General features: G+C 47.1%; 1 protein-coding gene across 1 annotated transcript in view; it reads left to right on the top strand.

Moving 5' to 3' along the window:
* Positions 1–18,751, top strand: part of svep1 (sushi, von Willebrand factor type A, EGF and pentraxin domain containing 1) — a 420,503-nt gene that overhangs the window by 214,473 nt on the left and 187,279 nt on the right. Inside the window, exon 16 of the mRNA XM_070887865.1 lies at positions 13,443–13,676. Coding sequence (XP_070743966.1) covers positions 13,443–13,676 — 234 coding nt within the window. The remainder of the gene's footprint in view (positions 1–13,442; positions 13,677–18,751) is intronic.

The raw sequence follows: 18,751 nt of genomic DNA, 5'->3' as shown, positions 1-18,751 counted from the left end.
GGCCCTGGATGTCCAGCTCCTGGACCCCCATGCGCTAGTTGCAAGAATTCTTCCCTGCATTGCCCAGGCACGATCCAACTATCTCCCTTAAACAATATTCCCTGCTTTACTGCTATGTCTGCAGCTCTCAAAGCTCCTACTACAGACTTCCCGTCTATCTTGTCTCTAATCGTTGCTCTAAGATCTGCATCCCATAGCTGAGCCTGTTTTAAATCAGGTGGCAATGGTACTTCTTTGGGCCCTTCTCTGCCTTTGACAGCCATAATCTGTCCACAGTGATATGGATCCCAAGGTGTCCCTTCTCCTGCCCCTGTTTTGACCAGTGTGTCTGCTTTTTCATTCCCTTTCCACTTGGGCTCTGTCTTAGAGTGTGCGTTGACCTTTTGGATGTAATAACCTTCTGGCCCCTGCCCGTGACGTCCAAAATGACTTTTAATAAAGGAGCTGTCACCAACGGCTTTCCATCTGAGGACTTAAACCCTCGCCTAGCCCATATGGCTAAATACTCTGTACAGGAGTTACAAGTGAACATGCAGTCCGAACATAGGGAGTTGGGAATTTGTTAGGATGTGTGACTACGTACGCTACAACTGCTAGCTCGGCCTGTTGTGCACATAAAGTGTTGGGGAGCCTTATGGCCTTTTCGATCCGTGCCTCTGAATCGTAAATCCCACAGCCTGTCTTTCTCTCTCAATTAGTTACTGAAATGAACCCATCTACATAGATGTCCCTGCCTGTCGGGTGTTCCCCTACTCAGAATACCACATCTACATCCCACACTCCTTCCACTGAACACACGTGAGCTGCTCCCGGATAAACTAGGTTCAGGGCTAGCTTTGGTTCTCCTAGCCTCTCGAACTTCAGGTCTAGCAGAGTAAGCAACAATGTCCAGTGAGCAATCCTGTACTGCTCACTATCCCATCCTACATAGAAACATAGAAAATAGGTGCAAGAGTAGGCCATTCGGCCCTTCGAGCCTGCACTACCATTCAATAAGATCATGGATACCTCAGTATCCCTTTCCCGCTTTCTCTCCATACCCCTTGATCCCTTTAGCCATAAGGGCCATATCTAACTCCCTCTTGAATATATCCAATGAACTGGCATCAACAACTCTCTGCAGTAGGGAATTCCACAGGTTAACAACTCTCTGAGTGAAGAAGTTTCTCCTCATCTCAATCCTAAATGGCTTACCCCTTATCCTTAGATTGTGTCCCCTGGTTCTGGACTTCCCCAACATCGGGAACATTCTTCCTGCATCTAACCTGTCCAGTCCTGTCAGAATTTTATATGTTTCTATGAGATGCCCTCTCATCCTTTTAAACTCCAGTGAATACAGGCCCAGTCGATCCAGTCTCTCCTCATATGTCAGTCCTGCCATCCCGGGAATCAGTCTGGTGAACCTTCGCTGCACTCCCTCAATAGCAAGAATGTCCATCCTCAGATTAGGAGACCAAAACTAACACAATATTCCAGGTGAGGCCTTACTAAGGCCCTGCACAACTGCAGTAAGACCTCCCTGCTCCTATACTCAAATCCCCTAACTATGAAGGCCAACATTCCATTTGCCTTCTTCACCGCCTGCTGCACCTGCATGCTAACTTTCAATGACTGATGAACCATGACACCCAGGTCTCGTTGCACCTCCCCTTTTCCTAATCTGCCGCCATTCAGATAATATTCTGCCTTCGTGTTTTTGCCACCAAAGCGGATAACTTCATATTTATCCACATTATACTGCATCTGCCACGCGTTTGCCCACTCACCTAACCTGTCCAAGTCACCGTGCAGCCTTTTAGCGTCCTCCTCACAGCTCACACCACCACCCAGCTTAGTGTCATCTGCAAACTTGGAGATATTACACTCAATTCCCTCATCCAAATCATTGATGTATATTGTAAAGAGCTGGGGTCCCAGCACTGAGCCCTGCGGCACCCCACTAGTCATTGCCTGCCATTCTGAAAAGGATCCGTTTATCCTGACTCTCTGCTTCCTATCCACGTCAGTTCTCTATCCACGTCAGTACATTACCCCCAATACCATGTGCTTTAATTTTGCACACCAATCCCTTGTGCAGGGCCTTGCCAAAAGCCTTTTGAAAGTCCAAATACACCACATCCACTGGTTCTCCCTTGTCCACTCTATCAGTTACATCCTCAAGAAATTCCAGATGATTTGTCAAGCAGGATTTCCCTTTCATAAATCCATGCTGACTTGGACCGATCCCGTCACTGATTTCCAAATGTGCTGCTATTTCATCTTTAATAATTGATTCCAACATTTTCCCCACTACTGATGTCAGGCTGGGTTCAGACATTTGGTGTTTGTGCTTGGTTGAGGAGCCAATGGTGCGAAGCTACCATCTGTGGGATTATGACTGAACGCCTCTAAGTCAGAATCCCCCCCTAAATGTAACAATACCCTAGCGCCGCGGATCACCGGTTGGCCTTTGATAGCCGACTCCGGTCGGTGTGTAATGCTGCTCGTTTCGGGGCTGGAGTGCGGATGGATAGGCGCCGTCTCTCTCCTGTTTATGCATAGCATGTTCGTGGGGAACCTGGTGCTAAATTATTTCATTCTACCGTCCAGTAATATTTGTGTCGGGGTGTGACACGTCAGCAAATCACTGTAGCTAACCCTATGAGTGACTGAAAATGCTTTACTGCCCAAAAAGTTGCTAACAGATGTCGTTCGCAGTTTTAAAAGCTCTTTTCTACTTCGTGAGAACCTGGGAGGCGTAGGCCACCGGTCTCAGCTTGCTGTGTCGCTCCTGGAGTAACACTGCACTCAAACTGTCCCCAGTCGCAGCTACCTCCAGACTAACGTCCTGGTCTCCATTTATTGCTGCCAACGCTGGTGCTGTCTGTAACATCTCTTTTAACCGAATCAATGTTTTGTTGACAACTCTCACTCCATTCCCACTCCACTCCTTTCTTAAGAAGCCTCAACAAAGGTGCTGCCATGGCTGCATATCCCTCTATGAATTCCCTGCAGTGACCTGTTATTCCCAGGAAAGACCTTACTCCAGACACGTCCTTAGGAACAGGTTGTTCCTGGACTGTCTTTCTCTTAGCTCCATCTTGTCATGTATTCAACCAGCAATGTAACCCAATGTAATCTGACCTAAGTTATACACTGTGAGAACAATGACCACTAGGTGGTGAACTTGTGGGAGACACTCCTAACCTGGACCTTCAGGTATAAAAGGAGATGCTCCACCCACTTCCATCACTTGAGTGCTAAGAAATAAAGGACAGGTCACAGACTGACCTTCTCTCAAGCATGGGCCTCGTGTGCATTTATACTGTATAGTAAGGATGTATCAATGGTGACGAGCAACTGGGATTTAAACCACGTGAGCATGGCCACTAGCAGAACAGACAAGAGGTACTGTGTTAAGGAATGGTTGGGACAGAGATTCAACATTGTTAAAGCAGCACACAGTTCTCCAGGCAGACAAGGGCAATCGGGCATGCCCCAACATGTAGTCGAACCCAGAGGGGGAGTTCGACAGAGACAATGGCAAGCTGAACGGCGATTCATGCCATTGCAAGGGACAATGCGGCCAGTAATGTAGCCATTAACACCTGTCAATGGCGCACTCAAGGACAATAACAGGGGCAGTCAGGGACGATCGACTGGCAAGGGATCTTTTGTTTCCAACAGCAGCTCATGCTGGAGGCGTGGAGGCACACACTCAGCCGGAGTTTGCAGAGATGAGCAAAATACCTGCAGAAATTGCAGAAATGAAAGCTGGGGGAAATCGCTGGAAGTTGAAGTTCAGCGAGTTCATGTGGAGCACGTATACAGTTCATACACCAGGACGCCACTGATAATGATGAAAGTGCTCCTCAATGGCACCCCAGTATCAATGGAGCTAGACATGGGGGAAAGCCAGTCCCTGATGGGTATCAAACAGTTCGAAAAGTTGTGGGCGTCCAAGGCCAGGAGGCCAAAATTATCGCCGATTGACGCACAGCTACGGACATATCCAAAGAAGATCATTCCGGTGCTAGGCAGCACCACGTTAGTCGTGACCCACAAAGATTCGGCGACCAGTTGCCACTCTGGGTTGTCCCGGGGGACGGTCTTGCACTATTGGGGAGGAGTTGGCTTGCTGTCATGAACTGGAAATGGGGCGATGTCAATGCAATTTCCTCTGTGGAGCGGGTATCATGCTCACAGGTCCTGGACAAATTTGACTCATTATTTCAACCCGGCATTGGCACTTTCATGGGGGCCAAGGTAGCGATTCACATAAACCCGGACACCAGGCCAGTACACCACAAGGCCAGAGCGGTGCAGTACATGATGCGGGAAAAGATAGAAGGCGAATTGGACCGCCTGCTGAGGGAAGGCATCATCTCGCCAGTTGAATTCAGTGACTGGGCGAGCCAGATTGTGCCGGTGTACAAGGCGGATGGGTCGGTCAGGACATGTGGTGATTACAAGGCCATCATCAAACGGGTGTCACTCCAAGACCAGTACCCGCTACCGAGAGCAGAGGACCTCTTTGCGACGCTATCCGGTGGCAAAAGTTTTTCAAAATTGGATCTGACCTCAGCTTACATGACCCAGGAGCTGGTGAGTGAGTCGAAGAAGCTGACCACCATCACGACACACAAGGGGTTGTTTGAGTACAACAGATGTCCGTTCGGGATTCGCTCGGCCGCCGCGATCTTCCAATGAAATATTGAAAGCCTCCTCAAGTCAATTCCAGGGATGGTGGTTTTTCAGGACGACATCCTCATCACGGGTTACAATACTGAAGAACACCTCCACAACCTGGAGGAGGTGCTACGCAGACTGGACCGGGTAGGGCTGCGACTGAAAAAGGTGAAGTGCGTCTTCCTAGCTCCAGAGGTAGAATTCCTGGGGATGAGGGTAGCAGCAGACGGGATCAGCCCTACTGCATCCAAGACGGAAGCGATCCAGAGAGCACCCAGACCCCATAACGCGATGGAGCTGCGTTCGTTCCTGGGGCTCCTGAACTATTTTGGTAACTTTCTTCCCAAATTGAGCACGCTGTTAGAGCCGCTACACGTGCTCCTACGCAAAGGTCACGAATGGGTCTGGGGGGACAGCCAGGAAAGGGCTTTTAATAGAGCACGCAATTTGTTATGTTCCAAAAATCTGTTAACACTATATGACCCATGTAAGAAACTTGTGTTAACATGCGATGCGTCGTCCTATAGTGTCGGGTGTGTGTTGCAGCATGTCAATGCCAAGGGTCAGTTATAGCCGGTAACTTATGCCTCCAGAAGTCTGTCCTAGGCAGAAAGGGGCTACGGGATAGTAGAAAAGGAGGCACTCGCATGTGTATATGCGGTAAAGAAAATGCACCAGTAGCTGTTTGGCAGGAAATTTAAGCTGGAGACAGATCACAAACCCCAAATGTCCCTTTTGGCCGACAACAAGGCCATAAATGCAAACGCATCGGCCCGCATACAGAGGTGAGCACTCACGTTAGCCGCCTATGACTACACAATTCGGCACAGACCGGGCATCGAAAACTGCGTCGATGCACTCAGCAGGCTCCCACTAGCCACCACTGAGGGGGCTACCGAGCATGCTGCTCAGATGGTCATGGCTGTTGAAGCTTTCGGAAGCGAAGGTTCACCCGTGACAGCCCGTCAGATTAAAGTCTGGACAAATAGAGACCCGCTCTTGTCTCTAGTCAAGAAATGTGTCCTGAATGGGGACTGGGCAGCCCTGAGGAATTTAAACTATTTCACAGACGCAGGGATGAACTCTCGATTCAGGCCGATTGCCTACTGTGGGGAAACCACGTAGTCATGCCCCAGATGGGCAGAGAGGTGTTCATCAGAGAACTCCACAATGAGCACCCGGGCATTGTAATTATGAAGGCAATTGCCAGGTCACACGTTTGGTGGCCAGGGATAGACACAGATCTGGAACTTTGTGTTCGCAAGTGCAACACGTGTGCCAAGCTGGGCAATGCGCCCAAGGAAGCCATCCTTAGCCCCTGGCCATGGCCCGCCAAGCCTTGGTCACGCATCCATGTGGACTACGCAGGTCCTTTCATGGGAAAAATGTTTTTGGTTGTAGTAGACTCTACTCCAAATGGATCGAGTGTGACATTTTAAATTCAAGCACATCCTCTGCCACGGTAGAAAGTCTACGGGCAAGGTTCGCCACCCACGGTCTACCGGACATCTTGGTCAGTGACAATAGCCAGTGCTTCACAAGTACTGAATTCCAGGGCTTCATGTCAGGCAATGGAAATAACTATGTCAGAACGGCACCGTTCAAGCCGGCCTCAAACGGCCAGACAGAACGAGCAGTGCAGATAATCAAACAGGGGATGCTCAGAATCCAAGGGGGTTCCCTACAAAGCCGCTTATCACGCTTCCTGTTGGCCTACAGATCCCAACCACACTCACTCACAGGGGTTCCACCCACAGAGTTGCTAATGAAAAGGACGCTCAAAACCCGGTTATCCCTTATACACCCCACCATGAAAGAAATTGTCGAGAGCAGGTGCCAGTCACAATATGACTACCATGACAGGAATGCGCGGGCGCGATGTATTGATGTAAATTACCCTGTTTTTGTCCTCAACAACGCTGCAGGGCCCAAATGGCTCGCAGGCACTGTGATTGCCAAAGAGGAAAATAGGATTCTGGTAGTTAAACTTACCAATGGACAAATCTGCCGCAAACATGTGAATCAAACAAAAAGGAGGTTCAGCAACCCCATAGAAGAAGCAGAGGAAGAACACGATGTAGAGTTCACTCCTCCACAGGTGATCGAACACAGGGACCAAAGGGAGGAGAGCCCAGTCACTGTGGGCAGCCCGGATAGGCCTGAGGCACCGCAAACAGCAGACACTCAGGCCAGTGCCCAACAACCGGAGCCCCAACTCAGGCGCTCTACAAGAGAGCGTAAACCACCAGAGAGGCTCAACCTGTGATCCCAATAAGACTTTGGGGGAGGAGGTGATGTCATTTATTCAACCAGCATTGTAACCCATGTATAATCTGACCGAAGTTGTACACTGTGAGAACAATGACCACTAGGTGGTGAACTTGTGGGAGACACTCCTAACCTGGACCTTCAGATATAAAAGGGGAAGTTCCACCCTCTTCCTGGACTTGAGTGCTAAGGAATAAAGGACAGGTCACAGACTGACCTTTTCTCAAGCATGGGCCTCGTGTGCATTTATACTGTATAGTAAGGACGTATCACATCTATGGCTCTCTCTCCTGCCCTAATGGCCAAACCTAGAAACTGCACCTCCTCTTTGACTATTTGAGCTTTCTTGGGATTTACTTTAAAACCTGCTTCTTTCAACAAATGCAATAACTCACTCAATAATGGTCATTCACATATTGGACCAACCGATCTGGCTGACTAAAACCTTTTAATGCCTCGGCCGTACTTTGGTGAAAAATCGAGGGACTATTGTGAAATCCTTGTGGAAGACATGTCTATGTATACTGCTGACCCTTAAAGGTAAAGGCAAATTTATACTGGTTCTCCCATCTCAGGGGAATGGACCAAAACCCGTTTGAAATGTCCAGCATGATGAAAGTTGTAGCAGCTGTGGGGATACTCCCTATCAAATCCGCTATCACCACTACCATGGGTGCACAGGCTAGAATATTTTTATTCAGGATTCAATAATCTACCATGGCCCTCCATGAGTTATCGGGCTTCTTTACTGGCCATAGGGGTGAGTTTATATATGTAACACACCTTAATCCACCAGGGAATTTATAGCAGTTTCCAAATTCCTTTCTGCTTCCAAGGGAAAATTATACTGTTTCTGGGGCCATGTCATCAGATCCCCATCTATTTTCACCTCCACCCCAGTTACTCTCCCGCAATCATGCTTGTGCGTGGCAAATGCATCCATATTCTCCCATGCATACTCTTAATACCTGACCGGAATGTTATCGACTAATCCTTCTAAGTCATAACTTTCGGCTTCATTGTGCAGGTGCTGCCTTTGTCTGCACTGTCCCTGGGAATCACGACTATCTCTCCCACCCTATCTGCATCAACTGCCCCCCATAGACAATTGTTTTTCATATCCACTATAGCGTGGTGTACTAACATGTAGTCGGCCCCGAGAACTCCCGAACCAGGTTGTTCCCATTTCATTAAAATGCACTCCCACTTCGTTATGTTAGGTCCCAACTCTAAGGGTTTTGACACTGCCCCAGCCTGCTCTTTACCCGTAAAATCCACCAGTATAAATGGGACTCCGCTCGACCACGGGAAAGTGGTTGGATTCGGTGAGTGGACAACCGTGCTACAGGCTCTTGTATCTACTAGATACCTTCCCCTAACTGTTTCCACCTTCACATCCACACATGGCCTGCCCCACTCATCATATATGAGCGGACACAGGTACTCTGGCTGGGCTCAATGTCAAAGTGGGGGTGGCGATGCATTGGGCCCCATTTCTCCCACTGCTGTGTCCAGCCTTCCTCCACCCGTGCCCATAACCTGCTGTAATGCAGCCACTAAAATCTGTACTGGGTCATCGGCTGCCTTCCTGTGGCTCTGTTTTGCCTCAGCACCCTCGTAACCTTACTTCCCTCCTTTCGGGAGCCTACAATCCCTGCTCCAATTCCCAACTTCCCACAGTTATAATACTCTTGGGATCGACCTGTATTACCTCCCTCTTGTCTCCATTCTTCCTTTTGCCTAACCTCTCCTGTAACTTCGTGCACCTTCCCTTTTAGTTTCTCCTCCTCCCCTTGCCTGGACTTAAAAGCTAGAGTTAATCTTCGCAGCACCCCTGCCTCTGTATTCTGGAGATGGTCTGGGTCAAACCATGCTTCAACCTTTGCTCTGAGCCGTGGCAAACTGTTAGCCATTATGGTTCTGAGCCAATGGTTCCTGGGTTCCTCTATTAAGTCTGTCTGTATCATATTCTCTCCAGTGGCCCTTAAATAAATAGGCCACAGTCTATCTGCAAATGTATCGGGTGATTCGTTTACTTGCTGCCTAGTCTGTTCTACCTGCTAGATCAGACTACCCTGACTGTACCCTAGCGCTGCCATGATTTCCTCCTTTAAGCCCTGTGGGATTCCTCCACCTAACTTGGTGGCTGTCGACAAGCTCTGATAAAGCTTCCCCTCCAGCGAGAGCAGTGTTAGCTTCACTTCCTCCTCCTTACTGCAGTTATTTATACCCACTATCTGCTCTATATTAGCAAAATGAACGGAGGCATCTCGTTGTTTTAACTTTACTACACCCGTCAGCATCTCCTGCAACTGAAGCGGCCTGTATGGGATCACATTGTCGCTCTGTAATTGAGCTGGACCACCGTTTGGTGGGGGTGGGCCGAATTTCTGCTGTCTCAAAGGACACATCGGTTTCAGGGGTCCCGGTGCCTCGGGAGCCGGTCGATGCTCACTATACTCGTTTCTTCCTTCCTACCCTGGTCCTGCCTTTCTTTCTCGAAACTGGCTACCTCGTCTTTCAACTTTTCATTCTCCTCCTCCAGCTTTCTTACCCTTTCTCTTAACAGTTGTGCCTGCTTTTGAGCTAAACCGCCTTCTCTTTTGACACTTTGTGGTTACTACTGACTGTCCACTCTGCCGCTTTTTCCTGCGGATCCCCAGAGTGCAGCATTTCCCATGCCCATGGCACTGAAATGTCCAATTTGTTGCATATATATGCAGCTACCTTAGCCTCCATGGACTTTCTACAACTGCTCTTAGTCACGGGCTCTACCGCATTTTGCTACGGTGAGTCTATTTCCAGTGCTTCTGGCTGAGACTTGGTCTCCCTGACACCACCTTGCAGTGACCTGCGGTTCCTGTTACTCAGGCTTCTCTCTTTGGCTACCCTCGTCGACCCGAGACTACTCCGACCTGTCAGAGACTGTTTCTCTCCTGGTCCCCTAGTCGCCTTTGAGATCACCCTTGGCCTCCTTGAGACCCCTGTTTTGCAGACTATCCGCGAGTACTTTTCCATTGGCTGCCATAGTCAGCCGGAGCTCTTTGGCTGCCCTAGCTGCTCTTGAGAGTACTATGGTCTTCCTCAGACCCCTGCGCAGACTACCTGCGACTTCTTTTCTCCGTGTCTACCCTAGTCGACCTGAGACTACTCCTGCCTGTCAGAGACTGTTTCTCTCCTGGTCGCCCTAGCCGCCATTGAGAAGATAGCTTTCGACTACCTTAGCCAACCTTAGGCTTAACCAAACCTCCCTCGGGGTTCTTGCCCTGGTTTTGTGTCCGTGATCCTATTCCCAACGCCGAGGTCCTGCTGTCGGTCGGCAATTTTTGTAGTGTTTGTTTTTCACTCTACTCTGATTCTTCGACCTCGGTACTTATAGTGGGAAAGGACAACACGTGGCACAAAATTTAGGCTTAACCCAGTGTTCGTTTATTATGCAACAAAAAACGACTAATACTATAGGATTAGACTTCAGAGAGAAATTAGACATACAATCACCATCCCTGGCTGTAGCTATTTTAGGTCCATGGTCATTGGTTCAATGACTGGTTGGTTCTTCTTCTGTCCTTCTCTGTAATGCTGTTTCTGTTCCTGTCCTTCTGTCTTTCTGTTTGTCCTTCTTCGTTTTCGTTTCTTGTGTTTCTGTGTTGTTATATTTATATCCATAGTCTGAATAAGTTTCCCGCTGGGCCGGGGTCTGATTAATGCATCTGGATCAATGTGGTGATTTGTTTAACTGGCTGTGGTGATGAGTTTGAAGGGCTACTAATTTGCACATGGAGTCGACAGTGCAAAAGATAACTCCTTATCCTTAATGCCCTGTTATCCAAAAATATGCATTTTGTAGGGACCTTTGTAGTCCTGGTTTCTTGCAGACCTGTCATCTCTGGGGTGAACTGTTTTACCCCCTGTGGCCAATCAACTCCGGGGCTCCTCTGATAGATAGTATCAGTCTCTTTGTCTGTAAGCATAACCAAGTTTAGTCCTTGACCACAGAGAGTGCTTTTAATGGGTGATGAGTCACCACTTGCTTCAGGCTGGTGCCATTTCCCCTTCCAGGTAGTCCAAAAGTTTTTTATTTTAAAACAGTTTATTAGTGGCCTCTTCCTGTGCCTTGTTCCAAGAAAAATAGGTGTATCCTTACAGTCCTGAGGTAAGTGTGATTGTTTTTCTTTTTTTTTGTTATGGTGGAATGGACTATATATTGGGAATGTTTTTGTGGGGTTTTTTTTTAGTTTTGTTTTCTACCCAGGCGTCTTTCGGAGCACTCCCGGCCGGCTCTTTAGCTTGGGATTTTTGCATGCTCAGGATTTTCCCATGCCTCCCTTAGCACTCCACCCCAGACTCAGACCCCAGTTGCCAAATTTTGATGACTGAGGCACAAGATGTTCCTGTGTGCAAAATTTACCGCCCCACCGCCATTACCGCCTCGAAATCATCAAAGCCGAAAATCCAGCTCAATGGTCCTTCCTGCACATTAGATGTGAAACATGGTTTGGGTTGCCAACCATCCAGGATTGTCCTGGAGTCCTCAGGAATTGAAGATTGATCTCCAGGGCATTAAAAAAAATGGTATTTTGTTTGTTCGATTTCTTTGAACACTTGCATTGGTTATAAAAATATTGGAGATAGAAAAAGACTGACTGACAGTCATGAATCATTCAATTGGGTAACGAAGAGCCGGTTCGCTTCTCAGTTTGCATGAAAAGGAGGGGCGCTGCAAGGATGGACATATTGGCCGACCAAGGGTGGAGGCGGGGCAGTGGGAGGCAGGAGGTCATGTGATGAAACCTTCAGGAATACACCCAACCAGAGTTGGCAACTCTAAACACAGTGCAGCTCTATTTATTGATCATTGTACTTAATCTCTTTTGAACCTGTTAACAATACCATGATCCAAAAGAAAAGCATACCAAGTACAATCATAGTACCTGGGCATTAGTCACTTTGTAATTGGAAATGGTAATAAATCCTTTGCCTTCTTCATCTAAGTAGCAAATTAACAGATAACGGCCTTGATATTCTTTGGGAATTGTACTCGTCCCTTGTTGGAGATCAGTAGAACCCCCAAAGAAAGGGTGTAAGCAGCTGATATCGATGGGTTCCTCCAATTTCCCACCGGAGTCATGGTGGGGAAACGAGGAAAACCCCATAGGAATTTCAGGGCCATTATTTACCTTCAATAGGAAGTAGCAAGTAAAAGATTTGCAAATCCTTTTTAACCAGTTCTTAAAATTAATATTTGATTCATCAGCTCACTCTAAGAAAGTAAAGGTGGTTGAACGAGTTCGAACTCAGTTGGAGTATTGTGCCTAATTCTGGACACCACACTTTAGGAAGGAGAGGATGTTAAGGAGATTTGCTAGAATGGTATCAGAGATGAGGGACTTCAGCTATGTGGAGAGATTTAAGTAGTTCTCCTTAGCTGAGAAGGTTAAGAGGAGAATTAAGAGAGTTTTTCTAAATTTTGAAGGGTTTTGATAGCGTAAATAGCGAGAAACTGTTACACAGGTAGGCGGATGGCTAGCCAGAGGATACAGAATTAAGTTAATTAGCAACAGGACCGAAGGGGAGATGAGGAGAAATATTTTTACGCAGCAAATTGTTATGATCTGGAATGCACTGCATGAAAGGGTGGTGGAAGCAGATTCAATAGTAACTTTCCAAAGGGAAATGGATAAATATTTGAAAATAACGCAGGGCTATAGGGAAAGAGCAGGGGAGTGGGACTAATTGGACAGCCAGCACAGGCACGATGAACAGAATGGCCTCCTTCTGTGCTGTCTGATTCTATGATTGTATAACTGAGATACTGCAGACTTTCATCACTGCTGTGTTGAATGCATCTAGTGAAATAAAGCAGCAAGTGTTTGAAGCAACACTGGCAAATGGTTCAAGTACCAGAGAACACGAGTTAGAATGGGGAAGTTAAGAATGTTTAAGATATGAAAAGAAGGGCGAGGAAGACCATCAGATCCATTCAAGCCCACTCCTCCAATTAACCTTGCAGTGTTCATCCGCCACCTTACAACACTATCACCTGTGAGAACATGTGGCCAATTCATGGAAAATCTGGGTAAATTCTTGTCTGAGACACTCCTAAGACAATCGAGTAAAAAGGGCTGGCAGGTATAAAGCTTTCACCCAAAGTGGAATACAATTCTGTGATCCTAGCCATTTGGGAACCATCATATTCCACAAAACAATCATCTCTATCTGCATAGGATCATAAGAAGGAACATTATCATAAGAAGGTATTTTCTTCTTCTAGTGTTTCCAGCACAAATCAGTGCCATAGTAACGTCAGATTAGGAGGAGGCCATTCAGCCATTGAGCCTTTTCCACCATTCAATGAGATCAAGCTTTTATTGAAGGTTAAATACACTATTCAGGGGGAAGCTGGACATTTATGAGAAGATGTAGGTTTTCTTGTGAGTAATGATGTGTATGAGTGTATGAAAGCAGACAGCAATAAAGCTTGGTTTCTTTTTCTTTCCAACTTCCAGCAAGTGTAGCATTGCCAGATGATCAAAATGATACGGCTGAATCAGATAATCAAAGACGACTCCTTCGCACGTTGGAACATGTCACGAGCCGGCTGAAAAGGGCGTTGGATAATGAGCCGCTTTATCAATTTTCCTTCGGGTCTGAGGTGGTTCAGTCAGACAGCAAGTCGCTGGAGAGCAGCAAAGCAGTCTTATTCTGCAGGCCAGGCTCTGTATTAAAAGAACGCATGTGTGGTAAGTACAGCATGTGTGGACATAACCTCGGTAGCTTTATTATAATAAATTTGAAATCATTTTTCCAGAAAGGAGTAATTGCTCTTTAAATCAGAGCATTTACTGAACATGATATATGACTTCAAGTCTTTCTATCTTTATTTCTTTATTTCCTTTTTTCTTTTCTTTCGTGCTATCCTTCTTTTGTTCGCTCCTTCTTTTCCTTCTTTACTTCCTTTTCTTTCTTTTCTATCTCTATCTATCTATCTATCTATCTATCTATCTATCTATCTATCTATCTATCTATCTATCTATCTATCTATCTATCTATCTATCAATCATTTTGAAATGACTTCCCCTCCCTTTTAAATTAGCTTTATCTCTTAGATTTTCTGCCTTCCCACACGATTTCCTGACTAAGTCGGCACACCTCTGCTTGGTGTTTCCACAGACAGGCTGGTATCAGGAATATGCTTGCTCGGGAACCATGGGAATGTTAAGTGCCGCCTTTGGTAGTACGACTCAGAAATTCAGCCACTGCGCTGCCAAGTGTACAGGCCTACATGTTTAATCAATATCCTGTAATTACTCCGTCTCGATGAGATTAGGATTGTTTTCATTTTTGCTCTTGGGATGTGGTTAACACTGGCAAGGTAGCATTTGCTGCCAATCCCAAGTTGTCCTGAGGTCCTTAAGTCAACCACGTAATGTAGGATACGAGTCACATATAGACCAAACCAGGTAGGGATGATAGATTCTCTTCCCTGAAGGGCATAGTTCAAAGAAACTCTGAGTGTTTCCTCCACACTGGCAGTGATACATTTCACACCTATCTCGCTCAGGTGAACCCCGTCCTTATTGGACAGCCCTGCTCTTCCAATGAACTGATTCTAGTCATCACCGAACAGTACCTTGTTGCTTGTAACTAGGTGTTGAAATCCAGAAAGCGGCACCTCTTTGACCAAGCACCTGTCCTAATATCTCCTTATGTGGCTCAGTGTCAAATTTTGTTTACTAACACTCCTGTGAAGCACCTTGAGATGTTTTACTATGTTAAAGGTGTGATGTAACTGCAAGTTGTTGTTGTAGGAGACTTGAAAAGTTAACCTGAAAAATCATACTGTTTAACATGACGTGCTTTTTTAATATCTTTGCTTCATGATCTCAGACCTTTGTTTTGTTAACCCACATGAAAAGCAAGAGTATCTCCTTTAGACGCACCCCTGTAAAAAGCCTTCAACCTTGTTACATTTGTCAATGATCCTAGCACCAAGAACACGGAATCCAACGCCCTTTAACTCTTTCTGCCACCTAATGTTTTTCCAATAGGAATAAGAGAAAATCAGAAGGATTGTCACCACGCCATTCTATCACCCTTCTTAATATGTCTCTATTTATCTGTAGAATAACTCCACGAGGCCGAGTGCTGTGCTTAGAAACATAGAAATATAGAAAATAGGTGCAGGAGTAGGCCAAACAGCCCTTCGAGCCTGCACCACCATTCAATAAGATCATGGCTGATCATTCACCTCAGTACCCCTTTCCTGCTTTCTCTCCATACCCCTTGATCCCTTTAGCCATAAGGGCCATATCTAGCTCCTTCTTGAATATATCCAATGAACTGGCATCAACAACTCTCTGCGGTAGGGAATTCCACAGGTTAACAACTCTCTGAGTGAAGAAGTTTCTCCTCATCTCAATCCTAAATGGCTTACCCCTTATCCTAAGACAGTTCTGGACTTCCCCAACATCGGGAACATTCTTCCTGCATCTAACCTGTCCAGTCCTGTCAGAATTTTATATGTTTCTATGAGATGCCCTCTCATCCTTCTAAACTCCAGTGAATACAGGCCCAGTCGATCCAGTCTCTCCTCATATGTCAGTTCTGCCATCCAGGAAATCAGTCTGGTGAACCTTCGCTGCATTTCCTCAATAGCAAGACCGGTCCTTCCTCAGATTAGGAGACCAAAACTAACACAATATTCCAGGTGAGGCCTCACTAAGGCCCTGTATAACTGCAGTAAGACCTCCCTGCTCCTATACTCAAATCCCCTAGCTATGAAGGCCAACATACCATTTGCCTTCTTCACTGGCTGCTGTACCTGCATGCCAACTTTCAATGACTGATATACTATGACACCCAGGTCTCGTTGCACCTCCCCTTTTCCTAATCTGCCACCATTCAGATAATATTCTGCCTTCGTGTTTTTGCCCTCAAAGTGGATAACCTCACATTTATCCACATTATACTGCATCTGCCATGCATTTGCCCACTCCCCTAACCTGTCCAAGTCACTCTGCAGCCTCTTAGCATCCTCCTCACAGCTCACACTGCCACCCAGCTTAGTGTCATCTGCAAACTTGGAGATATTACACTCAATTCCCACATCCAAATCATTAATGTATATTGTAAATAGCTGGGGTCCCAGCACTGAGCCCTGCAGCACCCCACTAGTCACTGCTTGCCATTCTGAAAAGGACCCATTTATCCTGACACTCTGCTTCCTGTCTGCCAACCAGTTCTCTATCCACGTCAGTATATTACCCCCAATAGCATGTGCTTTAATTTTGCACACCAATCTCTTGTGTGGGACCTTGTCAAAAGCCTTTTGAAAGTCCAAATACACCACATCCACTGGTTCTCCCTTGTCCACTCTACCAGTTCCATCCTCAAAAAATTCTAGAAGATTTGTCAAGCAGGATTTCCCTTTCATAAATCCATGCTGACTTGGACCGATCGTGTCACTGCTTTCCAAATGTGCTGCTATTTCATCTTTAATAATTGATTCCAACATTTTCCCCACTACTGGTGTCAGGCTTGAACTGCTGTGACCTTAGTCTCTTTATTGTAACTGCAGAGTGCCCTCACCGCGTGGTGACCAGCCTTTTATACAGCTCCTGCCTGGACCTCCCACAGTTGCACCCTCTAGTGGTACCAGCATAGTATATACACAGAATATATATATATATATGACAACATTGCCGCCCCCCCAAAGTCTTTGATGCGAGTTAGTTACACGTTGTAGTGATCCGGAACTCTGCGCTCCCTGGTTGATTGTCTGAGTGTCACTTCTGGCAAGGGTGAGTTGGTCAGGCCACTGCTGTCTTGCAGCGCTGTTGGTCTGACTGGACTGTTGGAGATGGTGGGATCATCCTTGTAGTTGGCAGCTAGGTCTGTTGCTGTTTGGGTGTGTGTAGGTGGATTGCTGAAGATAAGGTCCTCTCCTGGTAGTTCCTGATTACCAGTAAATTGCAATTTGGTCTGGTCCAAATGCTTTCTGCACGGTTGTCCGTTAAGCAGTTTGACAACAAACACTCTATTCCCCTCCTTGGCTAAAACAGTGCCAGCAACCCATTTGGGGGCATGACCATGATTCAGCACAAACACCAAGTCGTTTACAGCACAGCCAGACGATCATGGTACATGTTTTGCCGATAACGCCTGGTTTCCACCTGATCGTTGAGGTCAGGGTGGACTAAGGAGAGCCTGGTTTTGAGTGCACGTTTCATTAGTAACTCCGCAGGGATGGCCCCGATAAGCGAGCGGGGTCGTGTCCTGTAATTGATCAGCACCCGGGATAGGCGGGTTTGTAAGGAGCCTACCGTGACGTGTTTCAAGCTCTGCTTTATGGTTTGGACTGCGTGCTCCACTTGGCCGTTGGATGCAGGCTTAAACAGGGCAGACCTGACATGCTTGATGCCAGTGCGGGTCATGAATTCATTGAATTCCGAGCTGGTGAAACACGGACCATTGTTGCTGACCAGAATGTCGGGCAAGCCATAGGTGGCGAACAAGGTCCTGAGTCTTTCAATGGTGGTGGTGGACATGCTGGATGCCATTTTTACACATTCGATCCACTTATAGTAGGCGTCCACTACAACGAAGAACATTTTTCATTGAAAGGGGCCCGCATAATCTATGTGGATCCCGGACCATGTTGTTGAGGGCGAGGACCAGAGACTAAGTGGAGCCTCCCTGGGGGCATTGCTCAATTGTGAGCAAGTGTTACACTGGCGCATGCACGACTCCAAGTCCGAGTCAATGCCGGGCCACCAGACTTGGGACCTGGCGATAGCCTTCATCATGACTATGCCTGGATGGGCACTATGTAGGTCGCGTATGAAGGTTGCCCTGCCTTTTTATGGCAGGACGACGCGGTTGCCCCATAAGAGGCAATCCGATTGGATGGACATTTTGTCTTTACGACAGTGAAACGGCTTTATCTTGTCTTGCATTTCTCTTGGGACCGCTGGCCAGCCCCCATTGAGGACGCAACTTTTTACAAGAGATAAAACAGGGTCCTGGTTGGTCCGGGTCCTGGTTGGTCCGGGTCCTGGTTGGTCCAGGTCCTGATCTGGCGGGACGTTACGGGTGACCCTTCGCTTTCGAAGACGTCCATGACCAGGCACAGGTTTGAGGGCTGCGCCTTTTTCACCCCGATGGTGGGCAACAGTAGTCAGCTAAGGGCATTGGCGCAGTTTTCGGTGCCTGGCCTGTGGTGGATCGTATAATCGTAGTCCGATAGTGTTAGTGCCCATCTTTGGATTCACGATGAAGCATTGGTGTTTATGCCTTTGCTTTCCGAAAACAGGGAGATTAGGGGCTTGTGGTCGGTTTCTAACTCGAACCTGAGTCCGAACAAATACTGTTGCATTTTTTTACCCCATAGACACAGGCCAAAGCCTCCTTCTCGACCATACTGTAGGCTCTTTCGGCCTTGGATAGACTTCTAGACTCATATGCAACCGGTTGGAGTTTGCCGGCTACATTTGCTTGCTGTAAAACACACCCGACACCATACGACGACACGTCACATGCTAAAACTAGACATTTACCTGGATCATACAATAGAAGCGACTTGTTCGAACACAGCAAGTTTCTGGCCTTTTTGAAGGCGGCCTCTTGATTTTGACCCCAAACCCAGTCGTCTCCCTTGCGTAGCGACTTGTGCAACGGTTCAAGCAAGGTGCTCAACCCTGGAAGAAAGTTACCAAAATAGTTGAGGAGTCCCAGGAACGATCGCAGCTCCGTTACATTTCGTGGTCTAGGTGCATTCTTGATGGCCTCTGTCTTTGAGTCCGTGGGCCTGATGCCG

Source organism: Pristiophorus japonicus, chromosome 1 (genome assembly GCF_044704955.1).
Source record: "Pristiophorus japonicus isolate sPriJap1 chromosome 1, sPriJap1.hap1, whole genome shotgun sequence".
Classification (NCBI taxonomy): domain Eukaryota; kingdom Metazoa; phylum Chordata; class Chondrichthyes; family Pristiophoridae; genus Pristiophorus; species Pristiophorus japonicus.
This window is presented reverse-complemented; position numbering and strand designations above follow the sequence as displayed.